The 27,211-nt window shown below is 48.0% G+C and overlaps 1 protein-coding gene across 1 annotated transcript in view; it reads left to right on the top strand.

Moving 5' to 3' along the window:
• The window catches only part of GAN (gigaxonin), a 50,111-nt gene extending 24,156 nt beyond the window's left edge, over positions 1–25,955 (top strand). The window contains exons 2-11 of the mRNA XM_084757884.1: positions 5,092–5,206; positions 9,137–9,487; positions 12,766–12,983; positions 13,192–13,313; positions 15,577–15,689; positions 16,476–16,625; positions 18,311–18,447; positions 19,039–19,167; positions 25,573–25,682; positions 25,767–25,955. Of these exons, the coding sequence (XP_084614010.1) occupies positions 5,092–5,206; positions 9,137–9,487; positions 12,766–12,983; positions 13,192–13,313; positions 15,577–15,689; positions 16,476–16,625; positions 18,311–18,447; positions 19,039–19,167; positions 25,573–25,682; positions 25,767–25,948 (1,627 nt within the window). The 3' untranslated portion in view covers positions 25,949–25,955. The remainder of the gene's footprint in view (positions 1–5,091; positions 5,207–9,136; positions 9,488–12,765; positions 12,984–13,191; positions 13,314–15,576; positions 15,690–16,475; positions 16,626–18,310; positions 18,448–19,038; positions 19,168–25,572; positions 25,683–25,766) is intronic.
• Positions 25,956–27,211: the final 1,256 nt, after the last annotated feature.

Below are 27,211 nucleotides of genomic sequence, written 5' to 3'. Positions count from 1 at the left end.
AGAAGGGAGAGAAAAATACAAAGAATGCCAGATCTTCCGTGAGGCCCCTGCCCCCTAGCACCCTCACATCCCCACTAGAATGGTACGTTTGCTATATCTTATAATTCTGTGTTGACACTGCACAGTGGCCCAGACCATGGCTAACAGTAAGTTCCCTCAGGTGGGTATTTATGTATTCTGTGCCTTTACACAAGTGTCAATACACGTGTTTGCTAGTACAATGTCACACACAGGATTTCCACTGCCCTAAACCACTTTTATGTGGTTTCCCAAAGCTCACAAAAACAGAAAAAGGAGTGTCAGGGTTGGGGAGGGGATCATCTGTAAAACAAATGCTCCAAAAGAACAAATGACTAGTTTGGGGCAGAAAGTGCTAGCACAAGCTGTTTCCAAGCACCTCAGAGGGCCTGCCTCGTGGTCACAGAGTTCCAGGTGACACAAATCGTTACAGCCGTGTGAATCATGCCATGAGTCACCCCGTTGCAGGGCCCCGACTCCTTGGACACTACATTCCCTTGTGTTCGGCCTGAATGTGTTTCCTTTATTAGGAATGAGTGTTTGCATCAGCAGAGAAGCGATGCAAGCCCCTTGGAGTCACTGCTTGTCACTGTCCCATTGAACCCCTTCCATAGCTCCTTTACGTGTGGGTGTTTGGCTGCGTGTATGTATGTACACCATAGATGCACAGAAGGCAGAAGAAAGCATCAGATCAAATTATAAAGTCCTTCGGGAGGCAGAAGCAGGTGGATCGCTGTGAGTTTGAGGCCAGCCTGGTCTACAAAGCAAATCCAAGACAGCCAAGGCTACACAGTCTTGAAAAACAAAACAAAAGAAAGAAAAAACGAAAGTCTTGCCAATCTAACTGATTCTCCCTCAGCTCTGTTGCCCCTGAAGTCATTGTTAGCAGTTTAATTTGTTTTGTTTTTTTCTGGCAGTCCTTAAACTATTTAACAGTTCAGGATGTTTAACAAATACTTGTTGAACATTGTGATAGTTACGTTCAACTGCTGTGATAAAATGCCCGAGAAACTCAACTTAAAAGGAGGAATGGTGCATTTGGGCTCACGTTCCCAGTCCATGGTTGCTGAGGCTGAACGTCAGAAGAAATATTTGTCAGAGCGAAGCTGAAGAAACGCTCCTTCCTCCAACCCGTAAAGCTGTGAGGCCATAAATGGGTTGGCTCACCCATGAGGTCAGAGCCCTCATGTTCCAGTCACCTCCCAAAGGCCCTAGGCCCTGGCTGCAGTGGGGACTGTCCTTGCAACACAAGAGTTGTAGGGGGACATTGAAGAGCATCATTTCCTCTTTCTAACCCTGCTGAGTAGGACCACAGCGATCAGAAGAAGTCTTGCCTTGGGCTTGGGGGCTCAGCACAGGAGCTGGGCCATGGCTCAATTGGCAGAGTGTCTGCCTAGCAGCATTCCGGAAGCCCTGCATGGAAGCACTACCTGTGATTCCAGCACTCAGCAGGTGGAGGCAGGAGAGTCAGACGCCTGTGGTTATCGTTGAGTGAGTCTGAGGCCAGCTACAAATACATGAGACCTTGTCGAGGGAAGGAGAGACACACACCGGACTTTGAACTTGACTGTCATAGTGAAGGGGAAATGTAGAAGTCTTGACGAGGGTGGCCATGATGCCCACCCTAGGAGGAGTATCTACGAATGGGTGGCTGAGGAGGAGCTAGCCCAGAAACTAGTCTCTCAGGCGACGGCAACTAGGTCCGCTCAGACAGTGCTGGGGGAGGTGGGGCGGGTGTAGTATGGAAGGACAGGTGAGTTCAAACCATAATTAATGTAGTTTTGTTATTTAACCTCAAATGTGTGGAGTATATAATTCTGTTTTCATAAGTTCTGGAAATGACCACATTTTTAAGATGTATGAAGTGACATATTTCAGCTGGTCAATTTTCTCTCCTCTTAGTCAGCTGTGTTCTACCACCTGTTCAGAGAATGTGACACAATTGAAATTGGATCCCCTCTTGCTGGGAAAAACTGTAACAGTATATTCATTGAAAAACAAATTGTAATTCCCTCACCCTGCTGTCTGCAGGCCTTCTTTGAACATTAAGGTGAAAAGGCTTCCCCACAGCTGAGCACATCTTTTGTTTGTTTGTTTGTTTGTTTGTTTTTTGTTTTTTGAGACAGGGTTTCTCTTTATCCTAGGCTGTCCTGGACTCACTTTTGTAGACCAGGCTGGCCTCGAACTCACAGCGATCCGCCTGCCTCTGCCTCCCGAGTGCTGGAATTAAAGGCGTGCGCCACCACACCCGGAGAGCACATCTTTAATAGCCTTGTTCTTCTTTACCAGGCCACACAGGGATTGAACATGACGTTTGGGGCTTTGTTTTTAAGGTTTATGAATACTTGGCCTTCGTGTATGTATGTGCACTGTGTATGTAGCTTGTGCCCAAGGAGACCAGAAGAAGCGATTGGATCTCCTGGAACGGGAGGTAATAGATAGTACTGTGCTGCCATGTAGGTGCTGGGACTTGAGCCCAGGTCCTCTGCCAGCAATAAATGCTCGTCACTGTAGAGTCATCTCTCTCTGTTGTTTTGTTTTAGGACAGGTCTTCTCTGTGTAGCCCTGGCTATCCTGGAACTCACTGTGTAGACCAACCTAGCCTCAAACTCAGGGATCTGCCTCCGAAATGCTGAGATTAAAGCTGTGTGCTGCTGCCACCACTACCTAGTTTTGACTCTCTGGTCTTTGTTAATGTTTTCATTTTATTTATTTTGTGAGGGGTAGAGGCTGGGTGGATAGGTGTGCCCCAGCACATGGGATTAGAGGATAGTTTGTAGAAGTCATTTCTATCTGTCCATCAGATGGTCAGGCTCCTTTACCCCCGAGCTGTCTCCCTGGCCCTGATCAAAGAAAGTTTAATATAAGAAGCCTTCATTGAGCCCAGTGCACTGTCACGCGCCTCTAATCCCAGCACTCTGGGAGGCAGAGGCAGGTGGATCACTGTTAGAGATCAGCCTGGTCTACAAAGTGAGTCCAAGACAGCCAAGGCTACACAGAGAAACCCGTGTCTGGAAAAGCAAACAAACACGACAAAGAATCATTCATTGTAACAGGAGATTGGGGTAGCCATGAGCAGGAGACATGCCTGTGGTTCACGGTATGATGTAAAAGCCACACTGGTGGAACTTGCTGGAAATTGGTTTTCTAAGGTCTTCGGGAAAGCTGCTCTGGGCAGGTGACTGAAGGTGGCCCCTGGAGAGCCAGACAGTGCAGGAGCCTGAGCTAGGAGAGACCTGCCCTGTGGGAGCCTCCCAGGTGGTAGCTCAGAACCAGGAAGCGAGCTCTCTTGTCCTTCAGTCTTGTTTCTTTGTTGTTTTGTTTCCACTGCCCTCTTCTGAAACATTTACCATTATCCCAGTTGAGGGGAAAAAATGTTTTAAGAGACCCAGACACTTTCACAGAGCAGGCAGAGTGTGCATTGGGAGCTGAGTTGGCAATGCCACCAGCATAGTGACTGACAGGTGTCAGCCATGACTCCCCAATGAAAGGTTGCTAGGAGACATGCTTGCACAAAGTGCATTTGGGGGTTCAGGTATTGTTCATACTATCTCTCGACTGAAGGTTGTCTGAAGCTTCATTTTCAGTACCAGGCATATAGATAGACCCTAGGGTGTCGCAAGCAGAGGCCCAGTAAACGTTAGCTCAGAGGAAACTGGAGTCGAGATTTAAATACCAGAGGGAAGAAAACTGTCTGAATACCTGCGTTACAGAGCCTTCAGCGACATCTCCAGGGGTCTCCTGTGCTGTGATCCAGGGGTTGCTCTTTACCATCAACCTTTGCTTCCTCCACTCTCCCAGGCTGAGTGGTACAATCACATATCCAGTACAATGACACGATCACGTCTGTCACTTTCATGTGCAGTGTCTTCCTTCTGGGTTTACTTTGGTAGTGTGTCCCAACCACATGCTCAGAAAGATTTGCATGTTGTTTGGTGACCTTGTGTAACTGAAAATGTCTCTATTCTATCCTGGATTTTTCTTTTTAAATCTCTCTCAATCCCCACCCCCTTCTCTCCCCTCCCCCCTCTTTCTCTCTCTTAGGTTTTTCGAGACAGGGTTTAAATTGTGTGGCCCTGGCTGTCCTGGACTCACTTTGTAGAACAGGCTGGCCTTGTACTTGTAGAGATACACCTGCCTCTGCCTCCCTGAGTGCTGGGATTACAGGTGTATGCCACTACACCCAGCTTTAAAGATTTTTTGTTGTTGTTTTTGTTGTTGTTTTGTTTTTGCTTTAAATCTCTTTGGGATTTTGTTTGTTTGTTTGCTTGCCTGCTTACCTTTGTTTTGGTTTTTGTTATTGTTTTGCTGGGGTGGGGGGTTGTTTTGTTTGTTTTGAGACAGGTCTCAGTATGTAAGTTACCCTTCCTGGCCTGGAGCTTACAAAAGAATGCCTGCCTCTGCCTCTGCCTCTGCCTCCCAAGGGCTGGGATTTAAAGTTTGTGGCACACACCTGCCTTATCCTTTGGAAATTCTTTTCCTTCAGAATTTGGAAGCCTTCTCCCTGTTGTTATATCTGTTTGTAAAGTAGGAAGCCATTCTGACCTTCATTCTTCCTTCTCGGCCTCTTTTCCTTCTGATAATTTAGAAGATTCCATCCTCGTTTCCAGCATCCCTAAGCAGCAAAATGATACATCTTGGTCTGAGGCGCCTTTCTCCACTCTTGAGTGCTTATTAGGCATTTTTGTCTGTGCTGGAAGGCAGTCCTATTCTTTTTATTTGTTTGTCTGTGCTTGTTTTTTTGTTTGTTTGTTTGTTTTTGCTTTTGGAGACAGGGCTTCTCTGTGTAGACCTGGCTGTCCTGGAATCGCTTTGTAGACCAGGGTGGCCTTGAACTCACAGAGATCCTCCTGCCCCTGCCTCCCTGAGCACTGGGATCAAAGTTGTGTGCCACTGTGCCTGGCGAGACCAATGGTTTTAAACTAACCCTGTGTATATAGATCTGAAGCTAAATTCCCTAAGTGGAAGTGTATTTGCTACTCAGGTGTGTTGTGTTATAGTGTTTAGTGCATAAATACTTGTAGTTGTTTCTGTGGGTTCATAGAAATTTTACATTTTTTTTCCCTTTCTTAGGACAAAGTTAAACTATAATCCTCCAAAAGATGACGGATCCACTTATAAGATTGAACTTGAAGGGATATCGGTAATGGTTATGAGAGAGATCCTGGATTACATCTTCAGTGGGCAGGTATGGTGAGACCCAGGGGCCAGACCTAGCAGAGACGTCCCAGCTTTCAGAGCGGAACTACCATGCTATCTTCTGCCATCAGGGGCACCTGCTGGCATCTCCCTGGTGATGTTCTTCCAGACTCTGTCCCCAAAGGAGCAACACAGTTAGGTCATAGACCAAATCCTTCTCTGTCACACGGAGATAGCAGCTTCTCTGGGACTGAGGCTTGTTCTATAGAAACAGTTCCTTGTGGGGCATTGCCATAAGAGGCATCTCACGTAGAAAGCTACCCTTATTAGAATATCTGAGTGCTGGCCGCCCTGCGCTTCACCCTACTGTTGCCCTATCTTCCTGCTTTCACTCTGCTCTCTGTGCCACGTTGTTTCTGGAGAAACAGTAAGCAACTAGACTGCTTTCTTTTCCTTGCCTCCCCAGCCCCGTCCTCTTTATTTATTTTAGGTTCTAGTACAGGACTCCTAAGACTCTCAGTGGGGATACAGAATGGCTCAGTGGCTGAGAGAGCTTGCTACCCTTCCAGTCCCCAGCACCCATACCAGGTGGCTCACGAGCACCTATGGCTCCACGTCCAGGGAATCTTCTGGTCACACACATATACACACACAAATAAAAATAAATCTTAAAAAAAAAAACAAGTAAGCTGTGGGGAGAGCAGGGGCAGAAGGACAGAGAGATTGCTAAGAGAAGAGAATCCGAGGATGAGGCATCTCTGAGACGAGGTAAAGACCTACGACAGAGTAGGCTCCTGCGAGTATATGGGGGTGACTCTAGCTGAGCCTCCTAGCAGCAGGGGTCATAGAGACTGAAGAAGCCACCCTCTAACTGAACAGGACTCCTAGTAGAGGAAGAGGAACACCAACCCACCCACAAAAACTTCAACCCAAAATTTACCCTGCCCACAAGATGTGCAGGGATAAAGATAGAGCAGAGATAGAGGGAATGCCCAACCAATGCCTGGCTCAACCTGAGACCCACACCAGGAGAGAGAGCCAACCCCTGACGCTATTAATGACACTCTGCTATGTTTGCCGACAGGAGCCTAGCATAGCTGTCCACTGGGGGGCTCCACCCAGCAATGGATTGAAGCAGATGCTCAGACTCACAGGCAATCATTGGGCAGAGTGCAGGGAGCCTTGTAAAAGAGTGGGAGGAAGGATAGAAGGACCTGGAGGGGACAGGAACTCCAAAAAAGGCCAACAGAGCCAACTAACCTGGGAGGGAGTGGGGTGCTTTTGGGACTAAAGCACCAACCACGGTAGCAAGAAGAGGCTTGATACCCTATGAGCATATAAAGGGGGAGGAGGTCCCCCTCAGGCACAGTCATAGGGGAGGGGAGTAAGGGAGGGAGGGAAGAATGGGAGGATACAAGGGATGGGATAACCATTGAGATGTAACAAGAATAAATTAATTAAAAAAAAAAAAGCACCAACCACGGACTGTTTATGGACTAGACCTAGGCCCTACACAGCAGCTCAGGCTTCGTGTGGGTCCCTAGTAAGGGGAGCAGGGACTGTCTCTGATGAGGACTCTGTTGCCTGCTTTTGATCACATCTCCCCGGTGGGGCTGTCTTGCCAGGCCACTGAGGAAGAGGATGTGCTCAGTCCTGATGTGACTTGATGTGCTGGAGTGGCTTGGTGGTGGTAGGGCTCCCCTTTTCTGAGATGGAGGGGAGGGGAGATAGGGGGAAGACAGAGGTAGGGTACGACCTGGAGGAGAGGAGGGAGGGGGCTACAGTTGGAATGTAAAGTTAATTAACTAATTAATTTTTTTAAAAGTAAAATACAGGGGGGGGAAACAAGCCCAAGTGTGATGTCCCATGCCTTTAATCCCAACACTCAGGAAACAGAGGCAGGTGGATCTCTGTGAGTTCAAGGCCAGCCTGATCTACAAAGGGAGTCCAGGACAGCCAAGGCTACATAGAGAAACCCTGTATCAAGAAAACAAAAATTAAAAACAAACAAATAGAAAAGACTCGAGTCAGGTGTATCTATGGCCATAGAGCAGAATAGTGTGTTGTCCATTTAGGTCTGTGAAAGTGTGTGCTGTGCCTCATTTCCTCCAGGCTCCTGCCCGCTGTGTTTTCCACTGGACCATTCCTCGTCATCGCTGTTTCCCTGCCTCCCCTTTCCTGAAAGATCTGTTCTTCCCACTAGTGTTCTAAGTGTCTGTGGTGTGTTGCCAGCCTTTTCTAAGTGCATTCAACATGTCCACACCCTGGGGGTTCTACTCCTGGTGCAGTGTATGGTGTGATTTCATAGTATTATGAAAACATAGTTTGGGGAAGCTCCTCCCTAACAAGGGATTGGGTGTGCATATGTGTGATTGCTAGCGTGAGTGAAGTTAGAGCCATTTTGGCATAGCCCTGACAATCCTAGAAACACCACACAGCAGGGAGGAGCAAGACACCTGAGCAGCCTGGTCGGTCAGTCAGTGCAGTTATGAGCACAGCAAGTGACGAGCCACCGAGGCCATGCTCCGTGCTGGCTCTGACTGCAGCCTGAGCACTGCCTGCAGGTTGACTGCTGGGATTTGTCCCAGTTTAAACTTTAGAATCCAGGTGGCAACTAAGCTATGATAAACTCCCGAACTAGCCGTTTGGTTTAGTTAACATGTGGTCTAGTGGGTTGTGCGGGTTTGTATTTGGATAGTCTGCAGTTGTTCCCTGTCTTCTGGCTGAATTGAATATTCCTGGGTCCGGGGATGTGGCTGAGTGGTAGAGCCCTTGCCTGGAATGCATAAGCCTCTGCTGCAAAAACAGAAATAGGAGGAGGAGGAGGCCTGGAGAGACAGCTCAGTGGTAAAGGTTTTGCTGCCAAACCTCAAGACCTAGTTCATTCTTCCAGACCCACATGGTAAAAAGAGACCATCAGTTAGTTCCTGGAAGTTGCCCTCTGACCTCCAGAGGTATCGTGGCATGCATGCACCCACACGGAGATATAAAGTGTACACACCTACTGTCTTAGTCAGGGTCACCATTGCTGTGATAGAATACCATGAGGAAAGCAAGTTGGGGAGGAAAGGGTTTATTCAGCTTACATTTCCACATCACAGTTCGGTCACTGAAGGAAGTCAGGACAACAACTCAAACAGGGCAGGGGCCTGGAGCTAGGAGCTGATGCAGACGCCATGCAGGAGTGCTGCTGCTTACCAGCTTGCTCAGCCTGCTTTCTTACAGAACCCAGGACCAGCAGCCCAAGGGTGGTCCCACCCACAAGGTACAGTGCTACACAGAGAAACCCTGTCTTGAAAGGAGAAAACAAACAAAACTGAGCAGAGACACTGTATTAGGAAAAAAAAAAGTCAGACAAATCTGCCGAGAGAAGGTCACTTGATGCCTCAAACTCTTGAAAGATATGCAGTATAGGGTCAACACTACTTAGCCATCTTTGATCAATAACATTAGGAGTTGGGGGCTGGAGAAAGGCTCAGTGGGAAGAGTGCTTTCCTACTTCTGCAGACGACCTGACTTTAGTTCCCAGCACCCATGTTGGCATCTCACAACTGCCTGTAATTCCAGCTCCAGTGGGATCTAGTGCCTCAGACCTCTGACCTCTGACCTCTGAGGCACCTGCACTCATGGGCACATACACATAATTAAAAATAAATAAGTCTTTAAAGATTAAAGAAAAAGAGGTTGGAGAGATGACTCAGAGGTTGAGAGCACTGACTACTCTTTCAGAGGTCCTGAGTTCAATTCCCAGAAACCACGACCATTTATAGTGTGGTCAGATGCCCTTTCTGGCCTGCAGGCAGAGTACTGTATATATAATAAATAAATAAATAAATAAATAAATAAATAAATAAATAAATACATCTTTAAAAAAAATAAAAAGAAAAGAAAAAATTGAGAATCTCCTGTGGGCCAGACTGCTAGGTTGGTGGTTTGAGTCTTTGCATCTAGCTATAAAATGTCTGTGGTGCTCTTACAGATCAGGCTAAATGAAGACACGATCCAGGATGTTGTACAGGCAGCCGACCTGCTTCTGCTGACGGACCTTAAAACCTTGTGCTGTGAGTTCTTGGAGGGCTGCATTGCCGCCGAGAACTGCATCGGTATCCGGGACTTCGCCCTGCACTATTGCCTGCACCACGTGCATTACCTGGCCACCGAGTACCTGGAGACTCACTTCCGAGATGTCAGCAACACAGAGGAGTTCCTGGAGCTGAGTCCACAGAAGCTCAAAGAAGTGATCTCTCTTGAGAAGCTGAACGTTGGCAATGAAAGATACGTGTTCGAGGCAGTGATTCGGTGGATAGCGCATGACGTAGAGATGAGAAAGGTACCTGCCACTCGGGGCACTCCTTGGGTTTCCTTTTCACTGATGTGTTTGGTTGGTTGGTTGGTTTTTGGTTTTTTGAGACAGGGTTTCTCCGTTTAGCCTTGGCTGTCCTATACTCGCTTTGTAGACCAGGCTGGCCTCAAACTCACAGCAATTCGCCTGCCTCTGCCTCCGGAGTGCTGGGATTATAGTCGTGCACCACCATGCCCAGCTTGTTTACTTTTTTGATAGGTACAGAAGTGGTCTCTTACTAAAGCTGTCGGTCTCTCAAGACTGTTAGCAGGGGTCCTTCTGGTCTACCCAGGTGGCAAGGAGGAACGTGTGCGGTGCTGGCAGTCCGGGTCCTAAGTGCCCAAGGCCTAGGTACTGGACAGAACCAAAGGCTCACACTCCAGCCCTGAGATCCAGGAACATGTTTGTCTAGGGTATTCAGTTAGACTTGTAGCTGTAGATGCTCACTCAGGTTGGAGGCTTCTTGCTCGGGGGTGGGGGGTTGGAGGGTTGCTTTAAATACCAGGCTTTAAATCCTAGGCTTCTAGCAACAGTGAACAGCAGGGTTCCTTCCTACAGCTGCCACAGTTCCTGAAGAGCCTCAGGTGTTGAGACCCTTAGCTCATGCAGAGGTGAACATTATGGCTCTCAGGCCCCGGAATTCCGAGACCTTTGGATTTTGCATCTTACCAGCTCTTGGCACTCTTCCCGTGACAGGGCCCGTAGTCTCTCCGTTTCAGCTCTTTACAGCCTTTGTTATCACCTGCACCCAAGTCCTGGTCACTTCATGGGCCTTTTCAACTGTCTTACCTCTGCCACTGTCATTGCACAGCCACCACCACTTCATTTTCTTTCACTCTCCCATTCTCTCCTCTTTGCATCACAGTGCACTGTGCACCAACAGTTAAGATGAAAAGTAGGAATGAAGAGCCACTGAAGAGAACCTTTCGGGGCAGGGTTAGTGCTGTAATGCTAGGGACAGCACAGGAGGGCAGCTCCGGGGAAGCATAAAACGTTTTCCTCTATAGCCAGAAAGCAGCTATAGCAATGGTGTTTGGAATAATTACAGCTACCCTTCAGGTCTGGTAGAATGGTAATGTCCCTCGTGTTTGTGCCAGGCAGGAGATGCCTGTATCTGTGCCAGTCACAGCAGACCTTCATACCACTGAAGGACTGTTTACACTAACCTCGGGCTGGCACCAGGGAAATGTTCCCACTCTGGCAGGAGTGAATATGGCTGCGTGCGGCTTGTGACGGACAAAAGGTCCAGTGCAGGCTGTGTGAAATGCCTGTGGCTAACACAGCGATTGCTGGGGCCGGGGTGTGCTTCAGTAGCTCTGTGGCTGCCGTGCAGTGCCCTCAGTTTAGCACCAAGCAGCTGTGGATCTCTTTAAGTTCAAGGTCAGCCTGCTCTACAGAGCAGCCTCTAGGACAGCCAGAGGTATATGAGATTCTGTCTGAAAATGATAAACAAGTGACAACAAAAGCTGAACAGAGAAGGTCTAGGAGTGACGGCAGGTGGAGGGTCCCCATTGAGATCCAACATGGAACGTGGCTGCTTTTCAGCTCTCCTCTCCAGTTACTTGTTTCAAAATCAGAAATGTACTCGGTTGGCTTCAGAGAATAGATTTTGGAATGCATGATCACATTGTGCATTGTTCTTGGCAATGTCGGACTCAGTTCTTATTGGTTATTTTGTGGTTTTCAAATTCTGTAAACTCTTAAGGATATACACTCAGAAGCCACTTTCATGGTCTTAGCAGTACTGAGGCCACCTCATAGTCTGTTCCCCGTTAGGTAACTTAGGAAGGGTGATGCTCGCAGAGGCCGCTAGGAGACACTGCTTTTCCTCCACCTGCACTGGGTGCCTCTTGCCTTAGGTGCCTGGTTCCTGGAGAACATGGCAGTTCTTTGTCTTTTGGCTCGTCTGGCTTCTCCGAGAAAAGTAAGAAAGTGTGTTTTAAGTTACTCAAGACTGTCCTCTTTCCCACAGAGGCCAGGCTGGGTAGTTAGTTGAGATCAGGTCTGTGGTCAAATCACCCAGAGCATGCCCAAGTGTCAGAGAAGGCCACTGAGACCAAAATACCCAAAGCTGTGAGACAGTTTTGAACCATGATAATCGCAGGATTATTATACAGTTCTGGGGTGGGGGTTGTTTGCTTTGGGTTTTTGTTTTGTTGATTGGTTGTTTTTTGGTTTTTCGAGTCAGAGTTTCTCTGTGTAGCCCTGGCTGTCCTGGAACTCGCCTCTAGACCAAGCTGGCCTCGAACTCCACTTCGATCCGCCTGCCTCTGCCTCTTAAGTGCTGGGATTAAAGACATGTGCCACTACTGCCCAACTTATTATACAGTTCTGGAGATGTGTGTGTGTGTGTGTGTGTGTGTGTGTGTGTGTGTGTGTGTGATCTTTGGTTTTGCTGCTGCCTCCTCCTCCATATCTTCTTCTTCCTCTTCTTCATCTTCTTCCTTGTCTTCCTCATCTTCCTCATCTTCCTCCTCTTCCTCCTCCTCCTCCTCCTCCTCTTCTTCTTCTTCTTCTTCTTCTTTTTCTTTTTGATTTTTTTCAAGACAAGGTTTCCCTGTGTAGCCTTGGCTCTCCTGGACTCGCTTTGTAGACCAGGCTGGCCTCGAACTCACAGTGATCTGCCTGCCTCTGCCTCCTGAGTGCTGGGATTACAGGCGTGCGCCACCACTCCCGGATGCCCTCTTCTATCCTCTCCAGTCACCTACACAATACACGTGATTTTGTTTTTGGGGGTTGTTGGTTTTTTTGCTTGTTTGTTTGTTTTTTAAGACAAGGTTTCTCTATGTAGCCTTCACTGTCCTGGACTCACTTTGTAGACCAGGGAGGTCTTGAACTCACAGCAACCTGCCTGCTTCTGCCTCCCAAGTGCCGGGATTAAAGGCCTGTGCCACCATTGCCCAGCCTGTATGTGATTTTAAACAATACTTCTTATTGTAAAAGGGGGAGCTGGAGAAATGGCTCAGCCGTTAGGAACATTTGCTGCTTTTGCAGAGGACCCAACTTGAGTTCCTAGCACCCACATTGGGCAGCTCACAACAGCCAGTAACTCCAGCTCCAGAGGTACTTGCACTCTCACACACACACCCACACACACACACAAATAAAAATAATGTTTTAAAGAAGAAAGGGCGAGGAGGGCCTAGTGTGCATGTTTAGGCAGGACTGACAGTGACGGTGTGTGCTAATAGACTGTTAGCAGGCACCATCTGCCACGAGTCAGAAAGTGTGTCATCCCTCTCTTGTCCCCCTCCTCCCATCTGCAGGTCCACATGAAGGACGTCATGTCAGCACTGTGGGTTTCAGGGCTGGACTCCAGCTACCTTCGGGAGCAGATGCTGAATGAGCCCTTGGTACGAGAAATCGTCAAAGAGTGCAGCAACATCCCGCTCAGCCAGCCACAGCAGGGGGAGGCCATGCTGGCCAGCTTCAAGCCAAGGGGCTACTCAGAGTGCATAGTGACCATTGGAGGGGAAGAAAGAGTGTGAGTGTGGCAGGGGCCTTCGGAAGGGGGAAGGGGTAGGGGGGAAGGGGGAGTCACAAGACACAAAAAATGCAGGGTAATTTTCCATGTCTAAAGTGTAATAGTAATTGACTTTTTAAAAATGTTTAACCATCTGCAAAGTACTGAAACTTACAGTGATTATTGTGAGCGGAACTGTAAATAAAGCATCATTTCTGTATTTCCTTAGTTCACGGAAGCCCACAGCCGCCATGCGATGCATGTGCCCTCTCTACGACCCTAACCGGCAGCTGTGGATCGAGCTGGCTCCTCTGAGCATGCCAAGAATTAACCATGGCGTTCTGTCAGCAGGTACTCCACTCAGTTCCTGCAGAGCCCTGACCAAGTAACACACCATTTCAGAGTTATACAGACAGACGAAGGTGGTTTGTGCCTGGTGTGCTGGTGCACAGCTTTGATCAAAGCGCTCAGGAGGCTGAGGCAGCAGGATCTCTATGAGTCTGTGACTAGCCTGGTCTACATAGTAAATTCAGAAATATGTAGTTGCATACAGTCTCAAGAAGAAGTTTAATGCTAAGGTGTGTAGCTCAACTGGTAGAGTGGCCTGGGTTTGAGCTCTGACACCACCTGGTGGTGACATATGGGTTCCAGGGATCAAACTCAGGTTGTCAGCCTTTGCAGCAAGCTCTTTGACCTGCTGAGCCATATTGCCTGCCCCGTCCCCTTTCCCCCTCATCTGTTGTGTCTTTCCCTGTTGCCTCTGCTCTTAGCAGTCTTGCCATTTAGTAGTAGTGTGTTTCTCAGAGCTGTAGTGGGTGCCGCTTGGTTTCTCTGGGTGCCCAGGACGTCAAGTCTTTGCAGCACCGTTTCCAGTGTTTGCTTCTGCTCTTATTCCATAGGACCAGATCTCTAGCTGTGCCTGAGAGCCTTGCTGGATGCTCTTACCCATAGAAGCGATCAGTGCCTTCAGCGTGACAGGCAGTCTGGGGCTTGGATGGAGGCTCCAGAATTGAGTTCAAGCTTGAAGTTTCCTAGACAAGCAGGAGGTTTAAATCAGTTGAGTTGGCCAAGGTGGGAAAAGACACTTGCCACTGCACCTGACAGCCTGAGTTGTCCCTGGGACTCACACAGTGCAAGGAGAGGAACAGCTTCTGCTAGCTGTCTTCTAACACTCGAACGGGATCCATGACATGTATACATGCACATGTATGTACACACATACACACATTCTAGAGTGTTTGGTTTGGTTTGGTTTGGCTTTGTTTAGTTTAGTTTTGTTTTTTTTCCAAGACACGGTTTCTCTGTGTAGTCTTGGCTGCCCTGGAGTTGCTTTGTAGACCAGGCTGGCCTTGAACTCACAGAGATCCACCTGCCTCTGCCTCCCTGAGTGCTGGGATTAAAGGCATGAGCCTGACCACTCTAGTTTTTTGTTTTTCATTTTAATTTTTTGAGAATGTCATACATAAGTCATTTCTCCCTCTGTTCTCTCCAGCTCTTCCCATGTCCCATAACCCTCCTTCAACTAATGACCTCTTCTTCTATAGTATATATGTATATATATATATGTGTGTGTGTGTGTGTGTGTATACATTATATATATAATCTTGAGTCAATTAGTGTTGCCTATATGTGTCTAGGGTTGACCATTTAGGATTCAGGAACCTATTTGGTGCTCATCATTAACGAAGCTGACTCTCCTCAGTATCCATTCACTGCCTCTGGTGCTTCAGCTCGAAGCATGTTGGGCCTTATGAAACTTTCCCCCATCCATGTTGGCGTGTGGACTGGTATGGTCTTGTGTCGTCAACCAATCTGTTGAGAGTTCATTGACACAGCTGCCCAAGCATGTCTAAAAGACACTGTCTCACAGCAGACATCCTGGCCTTCTGACCCTTGCAGTCTTTCTCACCCTCTCTACCACAATGTCCCCTGAGCCTGAGGTGTGGCCCATGGTCATTTGTTTCCTGCATTTTGGCCAGTTGTACTCTCCACAATTGCCTCCAACTGCTGCAGACGCAGCTTCTTTGATGAGGCTGAGAGTTGCACTTACCAAGAGAGTGTATATGGAGTCAAATGTAAGTTTAAAAAAGAAAGTTGAGTAGTGGTCCAGCTGGCCCACTGATTTATTCATCCCCTCATTGTACAATGTTGGGGATAAAACTTAGGACCTTGCCAGCCCTGGCCACGGGCTCTATTGCTGAACTTATCTCCATCACTACCCCAACAGCAGGCTCAACAGTGAGTCTTGCATTCTGTTTTGAATGTCAAATGTCCTGTGCTGAGAATCCTAGTGATCTTTAGAATAGATGTGGATTGTAGGTCAGATGCTACCTGAGACTTACAGAGCTAGGGAATAATGTAATGAATTGAGTTAGCCCTGAGCTGCCTGGTACCTGAAGGGTGGTACCACCTTTCTTCTCCTCCTCCTCCAGGGTGAGAATCACCTCAAAGACTGTATTGACTAGTGTAAAATGGCCAGAGTGACTAATAAGTTTGGCTCTGTCACCAAGTAGCAAGAAAACTATCTGGGTTGGGGACAGTAGCTCTAAATGCCAGGCCTCTGCACTGTGGTTCCTGCTGAGGGTGTCCTGTGTATCCCCTGTGCTTCTTGCAGAAGGATTTTTGTTTGTGTTGGGGGGCCAAGATGAAAATAAGCAGACACTGAGCTCGGGAGAGAAGTATGACCCAGATGCCAACACGTGGACCGCGCTTCCACCCATGAATGAGGTATGGTGCACTTTGTCTCTGGGGTGTGTTTCTTTCCTCCTTGGCATTTTTATTGAGTGTGAGTTTCCATGTAAGGAAAGAAGAGGCAGCCCGGCCTTGCCCTGCCTGGAGCCCTGCTCTCCTCCTCCTCCCTCTCCTGCCTTGTCCTCCCGGGCCTCCTCCTGGCCTCCTGCCCAGCACCACCTCCCTGCAGAGGCCTAGGACCCGTTCCTTAGCTCCCTTACTGCTTGCTCCATGTCAAGATGCCTTCCCTACCACCTTCCTCTCTCTAAATTGTGCAAAGTGTGTACAGAGGCTTTGTGTGGCTTTGCATGTTTCTACAGAGATTCCACAGAATCTCCTATGTTCTGTTTGGACTGAGGGTGAATGCTATGCACCCCAGGCTTCTGTAATTCCTGGTACTCTGACACACCCTGTGTTCCCTGCTGCCCATCCTGGCCACAGATAGTCCACACACATGGCTGTTGTCATCCTTCACAGTCACCTCAGAAACCTGCCTGCCCATAAGTGCACAGCAACAGTGATGCTGAGCCAGTTGTCCTGGGAGAGATGTGCACTTCTTGAGCTCTGTAGGTTAAGCACAGCATCTCCATGGATAAGCCTGAATCTTTTGTCCCTGGTCCTGAGGACTGCCCAGCTCTTGTCTGTGGTGCCAAGGAAGCCACACACAGTGAGGAGGCGTTCCAAGCAGAAGCAGTGTGAGCAAGGCTCTGCTCTGCCGGAACACAGGGATAAAATACCGTGGGTATCCACGTCCGCCCTCAGAGGTTTGTGATATCTTTCCAGGCGAGACACAACTTTGGAATCGTGGAGATAGACGGGATGCTTTACATCCTCGGCGGGGAAGATGGCGACCGGGAGCTGATTTCCATGGAGTGTTACGATATTTATTCAAAAACCTGGACGAAGCAGCCCGACCTGACCATGGTTAGAAAGGTGAGTGCCGTAGTCCGCTGCAGCTGCCTTCTAAGTCAGTGTCTCTTTCTGGGGTCGATTGTTGCTGTGGGAAGGATCACACCCAGGGCCTCACGTAGTGCTTGACTTCTGAGCAAAGTCCCAAGTGCACATCTTCATTTCTTCATTATGCCTTTGCACAACTGGAAATGCTCAGAGGATCAAGGCTCTGGAGCTCTGTCTCTGTTGGCAGCTTGCCTCTGTGTCAGCGGTCACACATCACAGCAGGAGAGGGCCCGTGTGCGTGTTTGTCTCTCTCTGAGCAGTGGGGCTGTGTGGCAGGGCCTGCAGTATTCCTCTGTGAATAGCTGCATCTCTCCTACATTCCTAACTTACTCTCCAAGTGAAAACCCGCAGTGGCTTCCTCCTGCGAGCCTCTCTCATGTAGCCTCTGGTTTCATGCAGAACTGTCCCCATCAGTCCTTGTGGCCAAGGCTCTCGTCTGTGCTGTGGAGAGCCTGTCTTTCTTACTGTGTGCACTTCTTTGTTAGGGTTTCATTGCTGTGAAGAGACACCATGACCATGGCAACTCTTATAAGGAAAACAGTTAATTGGTGCTGGCTCAGTTTCAGGAGTTTAGTCCATTATCATCATGGTGGGAAGCATGGCAGCATGCGGGCAGACACGATGCTGGAGAAGGAGCTCAGTTTTACATCTTGACTCACAGGCAGCAGTGGGAAAACTCACACTTGGCCTGGCTTGAGCATATGAGACCTCGAAGCCCATCCCCAGAGTGGCACACTTCCTCCAACAAGGCCATACCTCCTAATAGTGCTGCCCCCTATGGGCCTATGGGGGCCATTTCATTCAAACCACCACACCAGCCAACTAAACAGTTGTGACAGAAATTGAGCACATTATTGTTCCAAGAGTCTTAACTCTTGGGAGCTCAAATACTGATGAAAGGAGGAAGTAATTAGCCCTGCAGTGGTGGCGCATGCAGCACTTGAGACGCAGAGGCAGGCAGATCATTCTGAGATCAAGGACATCAAGATGGCTCAGAGGGTAAAGGTGCTTGCTGCCACACTTTATGACCTGATGTGTCAGAATCCACATGATAGAAGAAGGGAGCTAGGTTAAAAAAAAAAGTTGTTGTTTTTTGTTTGTTTGTTTGTTTGTTTAATTTGATTATGGACTGAGGTCCAGTGTAATGGCAGAACACTAGCCTGGCATGTTCAAAGTTCTGGGTTCCATGCTCAGCATGCCCCCTGAAAGGTAAAGAAAAGTAGACTTACTACCTTCTTTTGCTGTAGAGGGATGACAACCCCACCTTTCTGGGGTTTTCCAGTACATATCTCCAACGTCCTCTGGGGTCATGTTAGAAGACATGATGATTGGGGCTGGAGACGTGGCTCAGAGGTTAAGAGCACTGCCTGCTCTTCCAAAGGTCCCGAGTTCAATTCCCAGCAACCACATGGTGGCTCATAACCATCTATAATGAGATCTAATGCCTTCATCTAGTGTGCAGGCCTACGTGTAGGCAGAAGACTGAATAAATAATAAATAAATCTTTAAAAAAAAAAAAGAAGAAGACATGATGATTTTGCTGTTAGGAGTTAGAAATTGTCCTACATGTGTGACCATGCTCTCTAGGCCACTTGCTGTCCATCCATCCAGTTCTAATGACAAATGGTACCTTTCCCTACCCTTGTTTTTTTTCCTTCCAGATTGGCTGCTATGCAGCTATGAAAAAGAAAATCTATGCCATGGGCGGAGGATCATATGGAAAACTGTTTGAGTCTGTGGAGTGTTACGATCCACGGACCCAGCAGTGGACTGCCATATGTCCACTGAAAGAGAGGAGGTGAGGCAGAGTGTGTGTGCCCAACAGCATGTGACTATTGATGTGTGAGGCCTCAGAGCTTGGCATATATTTGCGGATACAACAAGCAATAAAGGCTGGGGAGATGGCTTGGCGTGAAAGTGTGTGGTGTGCTACACAAGTATAGGACCAGTGTTCAGATCCTCAGTATCCAAATAAATGTCAGGCAGACAGTCCTAGCACCAGAAAGGCAGAGACAAGGAGCCCCTAAAGCTGGCTAGCTGGACTAGCCCTATTGGCAAACTTTGGGTTCAATTGAGAAACCTTGCCTTAATGAATAAGGACAAGGAGTCACTACTGACTCTGTCACTTTGCCCTCCACATGCGCGTGCACAAACACACACACAAAGACAAGAGTAGTTGGGTTGAGCATGATGACTATGCCTTCTTCACAACACTTGGAGACTACTGAGGCAAGAGGATTACTATGAGTTCAAGACCAGTCTGGTCTACATAGTGAGTTCCAGCTTCCCCTGAGGTCTCAAAAAGACCAACAAACCAAAGAACAGTAGTGGAGGACTTGGGGCTGAGGTCCTGAGTTCTAGCCAGCAACTGTGTTCTGTGGCCCTACAGGTTTGGAGCGGTGGCCTGTGGTGTTGCCATGGAGCTGTATGTATTTGGAGGTGTCAGAAGTCGAGAGGACATCCAGGGCAGCGAGATGGTCACCTGCAAGTCTGAGTTCTATCATGACGAGTTTAAGAGGTAATCAGTCTCAAGGCATCTACATTCATTCTCTCCCTGTGCGTCAGTCTCGAGGCTCTCCCTCCTGGCCTCTCCCTCACGCTTTCAGAGCCGTGTCTTAGCTTTGGATTCCAGTGACCTCACTGAGTTTTCTCCTTAAGGGGTATGTCCAGTGCATGCTAGATATTTGTCAGTGACTTCAGAAGTTGGTGAGTGTTCTAGTTACTTTTCTATTGCTGTGATAAGACATGTTGACCAAGGTAACATACAGAAAGCATTTATTTGGACAGACAGTTTCAGAGGGTTAGAGCCCATGATGGTGGAACAAAGGCATAGTGATAGAAGTAACTGAGAGCTCACATCTTCATCCAAAAATTGGAGACAGAGGAAGAAGAGGGAGAGGCCTGGGAGTGGCCAGAGTCTCTTGAAACCAAAAGCCTACCCCTCAGTGACACACCTCCTCCAAGACTACACCTCCTAATCCTTCCCAAACAGTTCCACCAACTAGACACCAGGACCAAGTATGCAAATATATTTAAATTATTCTCATTTAAACCACAACAATGACTTAAAAAAACACCTAGAACTTGGAACTTAGCCCACATTTGATATTTACTTTTTTTTTTTCCAAGACAGGGTTTCTCTGTGTAGCCTTCGATATCCTGGACTTGCTTTGTAGACCAGGCTGGCCTTGAACTCACAGTGATCCGCCTGCCTCTGCCTCCTCGAGTGCAGGGATTAAAGTCATGTGCCACCATGCCCGACTTTCATTTGATATTTACTAGCTTATAATTGGTCACTAGTTTTTAGGGCAGTTTTGTTCTTTCTTTCTTTCTTTCTTTTTTTCTTTCTTTCTTTCTTTTGAGACAGGACCTCTCTATGTCCTTTGGGCTGTCCTCTATACATAGACCAAGCTGGCACTGAAACTTAGAGAGCCTCCCAGGTGCTGGCATTAAAGGTGTGCACCCCTACACCTGGCCATCTGTACCCTTTTATGACAGAGCTTCATCTGCTTTTTCTGGGGCTGTCTGCCCAGAGGTTCCATACTGAACCCTTGGCTAGCTCAGCTCCAGGCTGCTTCTGCCTGAAAGGCCTTTTGTCCATCTAGTTAGCCTGGTCTTTTCCAAAACTACAGTTAACTACCACTCTCCAGAGAAAGCCTTGACCATCTTCTTCCAGGCTCACACATGCTTCTCTGTCCCTGACCCCCTATCTCTCTGACTTTGTCGGGCAAGATCCCACGTGGACAACCCATATTATCCTCCAGCATCAAACCTGCCTGGCATCAGATGCTCTATCATGTGTCAGTGTCTAAGATACTAAAACACTGACAGGGACCAGAAATGTGGGTCATCAGATGAAGCCTGATGACCTGAATTCAATTGCCAGGACCCCCAAGATAAAAAGAGAAAATTATTCCCACAACTTGTCCTCAGACTTCTACACAGTTTGTTGCACACACACACACACACACACACACACACACACACACACACACACGCACACAGTAAAAAAATAAATGTAAAAAGAAAAGCCTTTTTGTTTGTTTTTTCTTAGACAGAATTTCTGCATAATAGCCCTGGCTGTCCTGAAACTCTCTTTGTAGACCAGGCTAGCCTCGAACTAACAACAATCCACCTGCTTTGCCTCCCAAGGAAATCCTTTTTTTAAATGCCTAACAGTGGTAAACACCTTTAATCCCAGCAGTCAGAGAAGCAGAGGCAGAGGTAGGTGGATCTCTGTGAGTTCAGAGGCCAGCCTGGTCTACAAAGCAAGTCTAGGATAGCCGAGGCTGCACAGAGAAACTCTGTCTCAGAAAACAAACGAACAAAAAAAGACAGACAAACAAAATGCCTGACAGACCATGGCATGAGCCTGTGGTAGTGCTGTTTCACCCTCCTCTCACACTTTCGTGTTCCTAAGCACAGTGACCTGTTCAGATCCTAAGGGACCCCTGCTACATGTGTAATAATATGTGCTTCCATTGTGTTACCAGACGGGGGTGCTGTAAGATAATGTCTCATTTCCTGTCTTTGAGATAAGGGGTTGTATATGAGTAATGAACAGATACAGGGCGTTGAGACACGCATGTAAATGCCTGATCTGTCACATGCTCCCATCCTGGGTAGTTTCAGACATGCCTTCCCCTCATTAGGGGTAGACTGTCAGAGGAATTTACCGGACAGAAAATGAGGCAGCTTCGGACGTATTTGCTGTGTGGTAGTGGGCAGGGGATGTCAAAAGGCTTGTTTGATATGCCACTGCTGGAGGTGGGAAAGACTGTGTTAATCTTCTGCCCAGACTGTCCCGCTTGATGAACAAGCATTAGCGGCACATTTGGCTTTTGATAAAACACTGACACAAACCTCTTTCCTGATGACTGACTCTGTGCGTAGTCAGCTGAGCTGCAACTTGTCAGCAGCCATTTGCTTACGTTTTTACTCTTTCTGCCTATTGCCTTGGGTGGGACTCAGTCTGACTGTAACACTTCCCAGCTGTCCTGGGACATGCTGTGTTGGTAGAAGCACGGTGTCCCTACCAATTAGCCTGTGCCACATCTGTTGTTGATGAGCTTGACCACCTGTTCTAAGTAGGAAACTACAAAACTCCTATTTGTTTAATTTAATGTTCTCTCTCTCTGTGTCTCTCCCCCCCACCTTTTTTTTTTTTTTTTTTTTTTGAGCGTCTTACTCTTTAGCCATAACTGGCCTGGAACTCTCTATATAGTCCAGGCCTGCCATGAACTCACAGAGGCCTCTGTCTCCCTACCGTGTCTGGCTTTAAACTTACTCTTTATTATTTCTTTGTTTCTGTGTGAATGTGTGCTATGTGTGTGGATACTCAAGGAGGTTAAAAGAGGCTGTGAGATCTCCAGGAGCTGGAGTTAGGAGCACCAGACATGATGCTAGGAACTGAACTCAGGTCCTCTGGAAGAGCAGCCAGCCCTCTTGACCAGTGCTCACATCCCCAGCCCCATTCTTGTATTAAAAAGGGGGCATGGGGAGTGTGTCAGTCAGTAAAGTACTTGCTACTTAAACGTCAGGGTCTTCATTCTGTCTCCAGCACTCTCACAAAGGCCAGGCATGACACTGACCTACACCCATGTGCAAGTGCACTGTCGCCCATGAATACATACATAAACACACAAAAATAAATAAAATGCTTCATCTTAAGAAGAAATTTCACCCGGCATGGTGGCTTTAATCCCAGCGCTCAGGAGGCAGAGGCAGGCAGATCACTGTGAGCTCGACGCCAGCCTCTTCTACAAAGCAAGTCTAGGACAGCCAAGGCTACACAGAGAAACCCTGTCTCAAAAAAAGAAAAAAGAAAAAAAGAAAGAAAAAGTTTCAAATAAAATCCATACATCTCCAACCTTCATGTTCCCAGCCTCCTCAGTGTTAGTTTGTAAACAGAGAGCAGTTGCCAAGATCTCTTGTCAGTGACATACAAGACATTTGCACAGTTGTAAAACACTGGACATGAGCAGAACCAGATGCTGCACAGTCGCTGCTGGGCTTCATCTGCTCCCTTACAGTCTACAAGGCTCAGGCAGTGGTCTTCTGTCTCCCAAGAGGACAGGGAGCACAGACACAGGCTTTCTGGCTGCAGCGTCCCCTGTTGCACCCACCCTGCTGACCTGGCTATGTTCCCATTAACACTGGCAGAAAACCCCCCTCCCCAGCATGTTGCAGAGCTCCCGGGTGTGCGCTTTTTGCACACTGTGGAAACTGCTGCCAGATGAGCAGTCTGTGTTAGGTTATAGACCATTCAGATTGTAAGTGATCGCTTATCTTTTCTGTCTTTGTTCCTTATTTTTAGATTAAAACTTTCCTGGAAAAATGCCATATCTTACTATTTTCTGTGGTTTCTGAATTAAAAATAAAAGACTGTAAAAAAAGAAAAAAGGCCACAAGTTGCTCCCAAGTCATGGTGATGGCACAGGGTGATGGCATGTGGTGATGGCACAGGGAGATAGCACATAGTGACAGCACAGGGAGATGGTACATGGAGATGGCACAGGGAGATAGCACATGGTGACGGCACAGGAAGATGGCACAGGGAGATGGCACAAGGTGATGGCACATGATGATGGCACAGGGAGATGACACAGGGTGATGGCACTTGAAGATGGCACAGGGTGATGGTACACGGTGTTGGCACAGGGTAATGGCAAAGGGTGATGGCACAGGGAGATAACACAGAGTGATGGCACAGGGAGATGGCACAGGGAGATGGCAGTGCGCCTCTCCTCTGGTAGTTCCTGTGCCCCTGTGGTGTTCATCTCTCTGCCCTCTTCCCAGTTGTCCCCACACTCTGACAGGGTCCTCTGGATTCTCTCACCCTCATGTCATTGCCACCCTCTACCTTTCACATTCAACAAGGGGTCTCTTGGACACCCACCTTCTCTCCTCCTGCACCTTGCTGTGTCCTCTTGCCACATCTTAGAACTGAGTGCAAGCTCCCTTCCCATGGTCCTCTTGGTGGGACTCTCCTGCCCTCCAAAAATAAGAAATCCACTGTATCCCTGGGGAACTGGCAGAAAATGCAGGCATGTGAAGCCTGTTCCTCCATTCAGTTCACTTAGAAATGGCTGGGCATGGCAGAATGGAAGACGGAAACAGGAGAATTTCTAGTGCCCACCAACTTCAGCACATACTGAGTACATGTGTGTACATATGTGAGGCAAATTCCACGCTTCTAGCCCCAGCAAACCACCTGATAGTAGGCTGGGGATGTGGCTCAGGAGAGAGCACGATGGAGCCATGGGGCCATCTCTGTACCCTATAAATTGGGCATGCTATCCAACATTCATAAGTGGAAGCAGAAAGACAGACGTTAAAGGTCACCCCACACAGCTTAGCAAATTGAGCAGCAGCGGGGGTCCTTTCTCAGACACAGAAAGGAAGGGGGCGGGGTGAGACAGAGAAGGAGAAAGAGAGAAAGATGTGGTGGCTTAGCTTTGTTTTATAATATTGGGCAAATTATCTTCTTCCTTCCTTCCTTGGACTTTTAAATAAGCTGCCTGTTTCATACCAGTTGGGGAAGAGTCTGGTGAAGTGAGTGGTGATCTTTGTTGGTATTTGACAGCAGAGTGCCCCCACTTTCTACACTGGCTCTCTCTGAGCTGCTGGGCAGCTGAGGTGCCACAGAAGCCATGTACCGTCCTGGACAGTGACGCCTCCGGGCTGCTTAGGCAGTGGCTCTGCTCTGGCATGCGTGTGAGCTGTTAGTGGGAAACGGGTCAGTTTCCTGAGTGACCGTTACTGCATGGCAAAGCCTTGATTTTATTTATCTCATACGAAGGTTGGAGAACAACCTCTGCAGGAGGTGACTCTGTGATGTGGAGCCCAAGGATCACAGTGGAGTGGATAAGCTAAACAGCAAATGCCCTCACGAACTGAGTCATTTCTGTTCGCAGTAGACTTGTAGAAACGTTTCAGAAAGTCAAGGTATTCCCATAAGCCATTCAGTGGGCTTCTAATGTTAACATGCAACTTGGTGAGAACACAGATGTGAGGCTGTGCAGTACTAGCTAAAATACAGACTGCCTGCAGTGTCGCCCACTTGTCACCAGCATGTCCCTTGCCTCAGTTCAGCCTGAATTCTGGTTGCCACCAGGTGCTGTGCTTCCTTGCCGTCCCTTAGCCTGTGATAGCCTCTGTCTTTCCTGACCTTGACACTCAAAGGTTAGTCCAGTTTTTTTTTTCCTAGAATGCTTTCTTTAAAAGAGTTGTCTTGTTTTTATTTGTATGTATGTTTTCTAAAATGAGCAAAATTTTTAGTAGACTTTCCTGTTTGTTTTTGTTTTTTGAGACAAGGTTTCTCTGTGTGTATCCCTGGCTGTCCTGGACTCACTTTGTAGACCAGACTGGCCTCGAACTCACAGGGATCCACCTGCCTCTGCCTCCTGAGTGTTGGGTTGAATAGACATTTTGCAAAAGAAGGTACTCAAAGTGGCCGGGAAGCTCATGCCAAAATGCCCAGCACAGTTAGATTTAAGGAAATGCTCGCCATTGCAGTGGTTAAGTCTTCAAAGGATCCAGGGCACCGAGACGTGGTGAGCAGTAGCAACTAGGATCCCCATTCCTTACTGACTAGAAAACAGCAGCATTGTGCTTTGGGTAAGAGGCCGTTTTCTCATCACTTAAGTGCCACATGCCCTTTCCACAGGATCCAGCAGTTCCCTAAGTCCACCCCAAAACCAGAACCAAACAAGCCTCACCTACTGTCCCTGACATTACAGTCCCTATGCTGTCTGTCTTGACAGTAACAATAGTGAGATTCCTGTAAGTGGGTGGGGGATCAAGGATAGCAGTGTGCAGTGTGCTGGTGGCTTGCCCAGTAGCATTGTCCCTGTTTGTCTTCCTAGGTGTGTCATTGGTACCTCGGATTTCCTGAGTTGTGTCTGTTGTGTCTTGCTTCCAGGTGGATCTATCTTAACGATCAGAACCTATGCATCCCTGCCAGCTCATCCTTTGTCTATGGAGCTGTCCCCATAGGAGCCAGTATTTATGTTATCGGAGACCTCGACACGGGTGAGTAGGCTGCAGCGCTTTCCTGGGAACTGGTTCTAGTGGCTCAAGCGCATCAGCTCAGTTCTGCTCCCTCTCTGGGTTTAGGTACCAACTATGACTACGTGCGGGAGTTTAAGAGAAGCACCGGCACCTGGCACCACACGAAACCACTCCTGCCATCCGATCTTCGGCGCACAGGCTGTGCAGCCCTGCGCATAGCCAACTGCAAGCTCTTCCGCCTACAGCTGCAGCAAGGCTTGTTCCGCATCCGGGTCCATTCCCCTTGAAGAGGAAGAGGAGCCAAAAGCGAGATCCCGCCCCAAGCGCATCACGTGGCTGGACACGCAAGCGCAGAGAAGTAGCCGCCCCATCTTGCTGTGTGCTGGGCTTCAGTATGGTTACTCTTTGGTGGTTTTTTAATGCTTAGAAGCTCCGGCTTCTGCTCTTGTTTGGAGACCGCGTAACCGTTGAAAAACTACCCGGGAGAATCAGTTCCTCTAGCCTGACGCCTCTGTAAACCGAGGCTGGTGATTGTCAAAAGGAGGAGGGAGCGGGGTTGGTGTCACGTGACATCTCAAAGTTAGAACCGTAAGGTGCAATTTCCCGGAAGGGGAACTCTGACTGACTGCTGCGTTCCAGTGTGTGTGGCTGTGGTAAACAAACAACAGAATCTATATATGCAAGCCAGTGTACCCGGAGTGCAAGGTTGTTCCTTGTACTGCGTGCCTGAAGAGGGATATAACGCCTAGCCCCACCCAGTAGTTGAGGTTTGTGCCAGTTCGTTCCCACGTATTACTAGTGCTCTGTCTTAAGACTTTTAGAAACTAAACTCTGATGAATTGAAACTAAGGCATAACCTCGAAGGATCTGGCAACAGTCTGTCTTAGTAAAGATACGTCACCCGAAGAGCTCAAGTGTGCAGCCCTTGTGTGAGCTTAAAGGAATTGCTCAAGGTGTGATGCTGAGTTCTAGGGTGGCGCTGTCACACCAGGAGGGACTTCAGTCGCCCCATTCTTCCTATCCTCCAGGGCGTTAGTGCAGAGGAGACTTGAGATAGAGTCAGGCAAGTGATAAAGCTCTGCTGCAGCTAAAAACAATGAAAAACTAAAAGTTAAAAAAAAAAAAAAAGTAAAGCTGTCCAGGTAAGGTTCGTAGGGATCAAAAATGTCTTTGTATAATGGTCTGAAAGCACACTCCGTCCTGTTTACTGTTTACCTCGCTGACAGTTACAAACATGTCGTTGAATGCAGGTGTGTGTCGAATCATTGTAACAGGCGCTCCCAAAGCCGTTCACTGGTAGGCGTTTTAGACACTTTCACTCCCAGTAATGTTTGGCTGGTAGGATAAACTACCTCGAGTTCATTTAACTCTGTTCCTGTTAGCGCCCTTTTCTTTGCCCCTCCTCCATCACTCACCTCCATCTTCACCTCCATCACTCACCTCCATCTTCACCTCCATCTTCACCTGCCTTTCCTCTGCCCATCAGTAAAAGAATTCTTCAGTTAGTGGAATTGATCTTGTAAGATATTTTGCTTTCCATCCAGATTATG

Source organism: Acomys minous (genome assembly GCF_964271855.1).
Source record: "Acomys minous genome assembly, chromosome: 14".
Classification (NCBI taxonomy): Eukaryota; Metazoa; Chordata; class Mammalia; order Rodentia; family Muridae; genus Acomys; species Acomys minous.
This window is presented reverse-complemented; position numbering and strand designations above follow the sequence as displayed.